The 9,694-nt window shown below is 31.1% G+C and overlaps 1 protein-coding gene and 1 pseudogene across 1 annotated transcript; both read left to right on the top strand.

The window, feature by feature from the left end:
• Positions 1-789: 789 nt before the first annotated feature.
• On the top strand, positions 790-1,958 carry LOC120282729 (annotated as a pseudogene).
• A 3,638-nt stretch (positions 1,959-5,596) lies between these two features.
• LOC120282660 (mitochondrial phosphate carrier protein 2, mitochondrial-like) lies at positions 5,597-9,325 on the top strand. Its single transcript, XM_039289500.1, has 6 exons — positions 5,597-5,961; positions 7,280-7,641; positions 8,315-8,358; positions 8,448-8,662; positions 8,835-8,959; positions 9,070-9,325. Exons 1-6 carry the CDS (start codon positions 5,683-5,685, stop codon positions 9,128-9,130), a joined length of 1,086 nt encoding a protein of 361 aa, XP_039145434.1. The 5' UTR covers positions 5,597-5,682; the 3' UTR covers positions 9,131-9,325.
• The last annotated feature ends 369 nt before the right edge of the window (positions 9,326-9,694 follow it).

Genomic DNA, 9,694 nt, shown 5'->3' with positions numbered 1-9,694 from the left:
AATAAAAAAATAATAATAAAAAATATAAAATAATAAGTAAAAAAATAAAAAAAATTAATAAAAAAATTCGAAATTTAAATTTTTAAATTTGAAAAAAATAAATAAATAAATAAAATTTGAAATTTAAATTTTTAAATTTGAAATTTTTTAAAAAAACTATATATTAAAATAATAATAATAATAATAATAATAATAATAAAATATAAAAAAGGGGGATAAGAACCCAATTTTACCTTTATCTCACGGAGGAGTTAGGATTAGATAGGTACGAGGGGGTTTTGGGTTTAAAAAAATAATAATAATAATAATAAATTAAAAAATTAAAAAATTAAAAAAAAATTAAAAAAATTAAGAGAAGGAAAAAAGATAATAATAAAAAAAATTATATAAAAATAATAATAATAAAATAATAATAATAAAAAAAAATCAAATTTAAATATATTTGATCCAATCGATTTGACTGAGATTAGTTAAAAGGATAAGAAAAATTTTAAAATTCTATCACTTCGTTGTGATTTGACGGGATGGGTGAGTTGAAGAGATAAGATAGAGGCTTCCTTTCAAAAAGAGAAGAAGAAAAAAATAGGAGGAGTTTTGAAAAAAAAAATTCAGCGAGAAAAAAATTATAGAGGGAGAAGGATTAAAAAAAAAAAAAGTTATCTTCTCTCTCTTGCTGATTCATACAATATATATATATATATAAAGGAGATCGCCCGCCGGTTTGTTGCCGCTGCTGCCTGCCAAAGGAGTCGCCGTCATGGTTGGGTGGCTAAGATAATGCATCCAACCATGACCGGCATACGCTGCCTCGACTACCTGCCACCTGATTCGCCGCCACAGCCCGTCGAAGAAGCCGCCGTCATGGTTGAATGGCTGAAATAATGCCACCAGCCATGACTGAAGCTTCCCGTTATCATTGCTGCTGTCGTCGCTTGCCGTAGTTTGTTTGATAGTGTTGCTGCTCACCGTTGCCGCTACCTCTCTCTCTCTTTCATCTTCGTAGAGACGCATATAAAATATATATTAAAAAAAAAAACGAGCAGAGAAACACAGTGGAGAAAGGAAGAGAAGGGAAGCATCGCCGAGACACGGGTTCACCCCAAATGCTGAGCCATCGACGAGGTTCAATCGGTGATATGATTCGTAGCTCGGCTGCCAACGTATACGGTCCGCATCGAAAGCAGCGAGGTTGAGATACATCCTGAGAGAATTCAATCTGAGAGCATTGCCGTTGTTGGTGATCGGCATCCCGCTCTGTAGCTTTGTCATCCACCTTCACAGACAGAAGGTCACCTACTTTCCCCGGCCACTGTGGGAATCTCTCCCAAGCCCTTCAACTATATTTCCCACTACTACCATGAGAACGTCTTCATGGAGATTCTCTGTCGGCTTCATAGCTAGGGCATCCGTGAGACCCCTATCGCGCCTTTGATGCCGTTCCCTTCATCAATGAACCCGATATCCTCGCCATTCATTGAATCGGGATTGCTTCGACTTCGTCAAGTCTAGGCTCACGTATGGCACCTTTCCTGGGTGATTCGGCAAGGGCGAGAACCCTTTTGTTGAAGAATCCTACCAGCGTGTCGCCTTGGATTAGTTTATCCGCATTGCTGGCATAAACAATGATGACTTGCTCATCATGTTTGATACTGATGAGATCCCTAATGGACACACCATCAATCTTCTCAGATGGTGCGATGACATACCTAAAAAGAAACTGGACCCACCAGCTCTGGAGCTATCTCTACTCTTTCAAGTTCTTCTTGGATGACAAGAACTGGAGGGTCTCCGCTTCCGGAGGAGTACACATTCAAGGAAATCATCGGGAAGATGGGACCTATACCAGGCTCTTATTCTGCTTAAATATATTGATAAATAAAAGTATCTCATTCTGGGTAACTGCATGAGAAAGAGTGGTTAGCTCTCATTGGATGCAACACAGGAGGAGATCAATTATGTTGCTGTGAAGGAATTCTACTCTAATCTCTATCATAAAATATATATATTGGCTATAGTCCCTTCAAGAACTATCAAGAAATTTATAAAAGCTCAACATGATGATCATTTATCCTTATTATCATCCTCTGATGGAGAACACAAGTGGTGATGAAAAAAATAAATAAGAATGATGAAATCAAAAGAATAAGGAAAATGAGAAAGTGAAGACTATTCCATGAATTTATAATATGCATATATATATATATATATGTGTTCACGTGAATGAAAGGGAAATGTTAAAAAAAAAAAAAGGGATTATTATTATATGCATGCACATGTGCATAGCAATAAAAAAATGATGATTAAGTATGCATACCTGCATGACAAAAATAAAAGAAGCATGCAAAAAGCATGCATACTCACTTAAAATAATAAAAAAAGGACCGGTCATGCAAAAATAAAAAAATAAAATAATAATAAATATATATAAAAAAGGGGCCAGGCCCACCATTAGTAAATAATGAATATGGTTATATATATATATATATATTTGTATTCACGTGCCATGCATGCATATAGTATTAAGTATATTTGAGAAACATGTCCTATGGCCATTCAAATATGCAGACATGGCCACCATTAAATATATATATATATATATATAAAGAAGCATGCATAGTGGCATAAAAAAAATAAAAATAAAAAATAAAAAAAAATAAAAAAAATATTGAATGGGAAACATGCATGCAGACGTGCATGAAAATATATATATATATATATAAAAGGGGGCCTGCATACATGCCCGACGAAAATGTATATATATAAAAATAAAAAAAAAATTAAAAAAAAAATTCAAAAGAACAAAAGAGATACATGTAATAGCATGCATTATTTGTTAAGGAATAAAATAATAAAAAATAATAAAAAAAACAAATAAGAAGAGTCCCATTATCATACGAGATTAAAATGGAGTGTGAGGGTAATAAAATCAAAAAAATATGCAGGACGGGCAAAGCACCTTGAAATTGATGAAATGGTAGGTGCAGGATAGTGCCATCTATTCTGTTTGGAAAGAGTTCTTATTTCTTGATGAAGCTACAAGGACTTTGTTTTTGATGTAGTGTCGCAGATGATCATCAAACAAGGGTTTTAAATTTGCACTAATGATTCATAGAGCCCCTACTGTTATTAATAGTTATGGACCTTCAGGGTTGATGAAAAAGAAAGATTCATATAAAAAAAAAGAGAAGAGCATGGATATTCAAGGCATGTTTAAAGAAGCATTGAAATAAGGGAGTTCCCACCATACACAGGACAAGTATAAAATATATATATAAACACCCTATTTTCATTAAAAATAGGAGTGGAAAATAATCATTTTAAGGCAACTACAAAGAATTAGACACAATGAAACATGCAATGCGGTGATAAGGCACAGGCAGTGGTGACTTATTCATTTTGAGACAGTGATCTAAAAAAAATTGTAAGGCAGCAATGAGATATATATCTCAAAAATGGCAACAAGGCAGGCAATGCAATGACAAGGCACAGGCGGCGGCAGTGATAAAATATATATATATATATAAGTGATGAAATAAATATGTTTATATAATAAATTCGCAAATCTTTTTGCTTTTTCTTGTATTTTTGCCCTTAATCGGAGGTTCCTAAGATTTCTAATCTGGGGTAATTAATAATAGGGGCTTGCCCCTATTAGGAATGAAAGAACCCACACAAAACAAATATGATATTTGTGCTTCGATATATTGTCTGGTGTCTTTTTCATGATGCCAGATGCGTATTTTTGATCCCACAAATGGTACTTCTAGATTCCGTCCCTATTTGAAATGATCTTTTTAGATGTGGTCCCTGTTGAGGAGATTGACACACGGGAGCATGCAAGGGGGATAGTGAAAGCTCTTGATGAGTAAAAGTGCGCGTTTGGTTCGCATAATAGGAATGGGGGTAATGAGTTGGCAATGAAAATAAAGTGATAAGGAATGATAATGAAAACTGTGTTTGGTTTGGCTGGAGGGATAAGTTATTAAGAATAGAAAAAGTGAGGAAAAGAAATATGATAAAATTACTTTTATACCCTTTACACTGATATGTGTATAAAAAAAATAGTGAGTTATGTATAATGGTTTTTATAATTACTATATTTTTATTTATAAACTATTTTAAATATCATTATTATTTTTAATTAATATAATTAAATATTAAAAATATTATCTTAATTTAATAATTCACTATTTAATTAATATGTATTAAATAAATAATTTTTTAATTGTAAAATATTCAAGTATGATTTTTATTTTAATTTCTATAATTAAATTATTAAATATTTTACTTTAATATTTACTTTATATAATCGTTATTAATTAGCTATGTAAATTATATAATATATAATATATTAGATATTTTTTTAATATATTTTATTATAAAATATTTATATAATATGAGGAGATGAAAATAAAAAATAATAAAAATAGATAAAAACTATTAAAAAAGAGGAGAGGGGCATAAATGTAATTTTGAGGGGTATCCATCACTATATCTAAGGGTCCCCCATTGAGGGGAATCATTAGATTCATTACACCCATCCAAACATAACCATTTTTAATTACTAAATAAACACAATGTCATTGCTTCCATCATCTCATTTTATTCCTGTTCTCTTGCTTGGAAATTGCTATCTTCTTCCACTTATGAACACAAGAATTCCTTTGTTTTCTCTCCTGGTCTTGTCAACGCTAGATTTAAAACATGGGACGGCTTCAAAAAGACCAATAGAGAATTAAAAAAATATATATATATATATATATGTAAATGTTAATGACAATTTTTAAAAAATAAAATATATAAATTACTATTTTATTAAAAAAAATACCTTTACAGTGAGATAAGTTAATTGGTACAATATCTCAATGTACGGCATGATCCATTAATGATGAAGACCATGAAATGGGTCAAACAAAAAAAAAAAACAAAATACCTCACTTATCTAGTAGGATTGAAACAAATAAAAAAAAATTTAAACTTCTACAAATAAAAAATCAGCGACTATATGAGAAAAACAAAAGAGACCACTAGAGTTTGGAGGTTTGTGTATATATATACATAAATTTATCCATGACAACTTCAAAAATCAAAAACTAATGAAATCATAATCATTTTCACATTAAAAACATAGTGACTCTTTTCCTTATCATGTTACTTCTCTCACAACATTAGTTGAGATGAGCGCCATATCGATCCATCTTACCAAAAAATATAAAATAAATAAAAATAAAAAATGATCATGCAACAATATACAGCCTTTAGGATATAAATATAAAGAATAAAATAAAATAAATAAGTTATTCTAATCTTGGTCATCTTTTGACCAGAAATTTCAACTCAATGATCAAACTTCCTTCTTACCACACATTCTCTAAATCATGAATCCCTTGCAGAGAAAACTCAAACCCATTGGTCAAAGAACTTCTTAATTTCCACATGTTCTTTAAATCATGAATTACTTGCCGGGCACGAGAGTTCCAAGAAATAAAACCAACTTAATTTGACTCATTCTCTTTCTCAAAAACCATTTCCATACATACATATATATAATATGTATATTCACACCCAACACATACAAATATCTTCATTTATGCATTCCATCAAATTAAACACTTAAGCCTGCATCCGGCCATTTGTGCAAACCATCTCGGAGCCAGCCATCTTCAACTTCAATTAGTAGCCATGCAGGTCTCTGAGATGTCTCGGCGTGCGCTGCTTCCCATCTTTCTCTACTCGCCATCAAACTTTGGAGTTGAAAAGATGGATGATGATAATAATAAGAGCTGGGGGAGAAGTGGATCAATTGTGATTGGGGCGCCGAGTGAGCCGTATTCATCTGGGAAGAAGATAGAGATGTTCTCGCCCATGTTCTATGCTGCATCTGCTGTTGGAGGTGCTGCCAGCTGCGGAATCACGCACACCGCTGTCACTCCTCTTGATATTATCAAGTGCAACATGCAGGTCAGCAAGTGTTTTATTTTATTTATTTATTTATTTATTTATTTATTTATTTTACAGGGTGAACTTATTTAGAAACCACCACCCTACCTGATGTAGATCTATCTGTTCTTTGATAACTGTAGAGTGAGGTTATGCTTGTTGTGGTTTTTGTAAAAAAATTCTTAAAAATTAATTAAATATAAAATTATAAGTAAGATTTTTTTCTTTTTATATATATAAATATGAAGATTACATTTTTTCCACCCTTACAGATTTTCTATTTTCATATAACAATCCTCCACTTTTTTTCAATATATATATATATATATATAAACCCATAAAAATGAGACCCTTACGTATGTGCCTCTCCCGTCACATTGGATTTATTCGTGATTTATTCGTGTAAGCCCTTATTTATTATATGAATATGACATGAAAAAATTAAGTACAGATTTGTAGTTAATCAAAGTAAATATGTAAAAATTTTAATTTTAAAGTTGTATATAAAAATAAATATTTCACAAATAGTATGCATAATTTTGAGTTTTTTTTTATAAATTACGAGTCCTCCATAAAACTTTGATCAATTTCAGCTTAAGTAGTAATAGAATATTGTTCTTGATATTTATACTCATGTTTTGTCTATGTTCCTTTAATTTGATCTATATTCTTATTCGTATAGTTTTTTTTTTAATAATTTAACTTTAAAAAAAAACTCTTTACTTTTAATATATTTAAAAAAATCTTTATAAAATGTCCGTTTCTATGTCTTCCTTCTACTTTTCTCCTTTGGTCAATCTTGAGATCTGTACAAGCTTTTATTGTTAAAACAAACCCTCCTTTTCTTTTGCGTTTCTCCCTTCTTTCTCAGTCTCCCCTATATGAGTTGAACATTTTTTAGCCTAATATATATCATATGATATTTTTAACAATTAAAACAAATATTTTAAAAACCATATGTAATTACAAAAAAAAAATTATAAAATTAAATCTAGAAATTAAGAAAGTTAAACTCTCTTCTAGCCTTTTTATCGCTATGGTTTCAATTCATTTTTTGGTGCCAAATTTCATATGTTAATCATTTGATATGCATGAAATTTGCATTTCTTATATTTCTTAAAGTAGCGTTATATTGATGATGACTTAAAAATTCCATTCCTCAATGTGAAAATAAAAATCTAACTTTCTTTTTTTTTCAAATATGAATAAGCCAAAAATCCAAACCCTGGATACCTGAAAATACCAACTCTACCATAAATTTCATTTTCATTCTCATAGCTATTACAAAAATTCTCCAAACATCACAAACACTGACATTTATTACATTAATTTTGTTTAGATTGATCCAGTGAAATACAAGAGTTTCTCATCAGGATACAAAGTTGTTTTGCAAGAACAAGGTTTGAGAGGTTTCTTCAAAGGATGGGCACCAACCTTGATAGGGTATAGTGCTCAAGGGGCATTCAAATATGGTTTCTATGAGTACTTTAAAAAGTACTACTCTGACATTGTTGGACCTGAGAATGCAGCAAAATATAAGACTTTGATTTATCTTGCTGGTTCTTTTTCCTCTGAGGCCATTGCTGATGTTGCACTCTGTCCAATGGAGGCTGTCAAAGTCAGAGTCCAGACTCAACCTGGTTTTGCTAAAGGTTTGAGTGATGGCTTGCCAAAGCTTCTCAGAACTGAAGGTGTTTCAGGGTATGTATTTGTCCCCTCCCCTCCTCCCCTTTTTTTAATGTTAATGAAAGATAAATAATCTAGGTTATTGGTGTACATACTTGTGTAGTTAATATCATAATACACTTATACCCTTACCTTATGTGAGTTATAAGGTTCGAATCAGCCTCCTCAGCAATGACACAAGATCCTACAGTAAAGACTCCGGTTCTAATAGATCAAGAGATCGTTGGCATATGTATTTAGTTTTTCCTCCCACTTTTAAACTATTGCTTTATTTGCTTTTTATTTTTTTATTATATTTTTTAAAGGTTTAAGTTTTAGTTGCAAACTACCATACATATTATATGAGTTCAATTCAAACCAAAAACTAAAGATAAAATGAAAACCTAAATTTATATATTAAGCTTTTCTAAATTAGTCGGTGTTAGACTTTTAGATACTCAAATACATCCTTTCAATGCTTGATTCAACCCAAAATCTTAAGTTCATAAGATAAAAACCCCAAATTTGTATCTTCAAATCCATATTTTTTTGAATTAACCGATATTAATTAGGTTATTACATGCTCTAATGCTCTACCAATGTCCAATTTAACTCAAAAGATAGCTTAGGCTAATACAATTAGAAATCCAAACTTATACATTGGAAACTTGAAGTCTAGATCTGTTGATGCTGTTTTCTGAACTCACAGATTGTACAAAGGATTAGTTCCACTTTGGGGACGCCAGATCCCTTGTAAGTCACTTTCTTTCTCATATTCTTCCTACTTTCTTGAATTGCAATGAATGTGAATGTAAATGTTAATGTTAATATCTTACATGCAGATACAATGATGAAATTTGCATCATTTGAGAACATAGTAGAGTTACTGTATAAGCATGCAATTCCTACACCAAAGGAAGAGTGCAGCAAGCCATTTCAGCTCAGTGTCAGCTTTGCAGGTGGCTACCTTGCTGGTATACTATGTGCTGTTATTTCTCACCCCGCTGACAACCTTGTCTCTTTCCTCAATAATGCCAAGGGAGCTACTGTCAATGATGTAAGCATCTTCCACCATTAATTGCTAAGCTATCAAAGCTTTATTTATAATATATTGTAATATATTAATATTTGAGGTGAATTTTTTCCAAGTTTATTTTTTTTTTAATTAATAAATTCATAGGCTAAAAGCATATATCTATATATATATATATATTTGATAAAATGTGTAGGCGGTGAAAAATATGGGTTTGTGGGGACTATGCACAAGAGGTCTTCCTCTTCGGATTGTTATGGTGGGCACATTAACTGGACTTCAATGGGGGATCTATGATTCTTTCAAAGTCTTTGTTGGATTGTAAGTTTTTTACTTTATTTTTATTTATAAAAAAAAAAAAAAAAGCTTTTGTTTTGTTGTATTATTTCTGCAAATGAATAGATCTAAATATATTTTTTTTTGTTCTGCAGACCAACAACTGGTGGAGTAGCTCCTCCTGCTATTGTTCCCAATGTTGTTCCCAACAACTAGGACTGAAATTTTTGCTGTTATTCAGATTGGGCTTGTTATTCTGAATATAATTTGTGGATTGCTTTGTATCTTAGGTAGAACTAGGAAGACTCAATTTTTCAAAATTAAAAAGATAAATAATTTGGAGAATCTAAGAATGGCTTTGAGGCTCTCATCCTCCATTCGTTCTATGTAAGGTTTATGATTAATATATGAAAATATAGTTCAGGAAAATTGTCTGTCTTCATTCTAATATAACTGAGAAATACAATTTTGATTTTTGTTTGCATCTTTTCTAATCACATACCAAGATAGAAGATCTCTTACAGTCATTTCTTGAGAGCCTTGTCATGTTTCTCCACTTCCTCTTCTATCACAATAAGATTACCTAATCTTCTCTAATGGTTTTGCGTGACTCAAAACTCTTTTGTAACACACGTCATTATAATTATATTTTGGCTATCTTGTCCACTTTTACAAGTATAAAAAATTTATTTCTACCTATTTTTTCATAAAATTCAAATGTTCTGCTTTTGCCCAAAAAAAAAACAAAAAAACAAAAAAATTATAACATCCTCAAAATTG

The sequence above is a fragment of the Dioscorea cayenensis genome, chromosome 18 (assembly GCF_009730915.1).
Source record: "Dioscorea cayenensis subsp. rotundata cultivar TDr96_F1 chromosome 18, TDr96_F1_v2_PseudoChromosome.rev07_lg8_w22 25.fasta, whole genome shotgun sequence".
Lineage (NCBI taxonomy): Eukaryota > Viridiplantae > Streptophyta > Magnoliopsida > Dioscoreales > Dioscoreaceae > Dioscorea > Dioscorea cayenensis.
The sequence above is the reverse complement of the archived record's forward strand: the minus strand, read 5'-3'. Positions and strand labels throughout refer to the sequence as shown.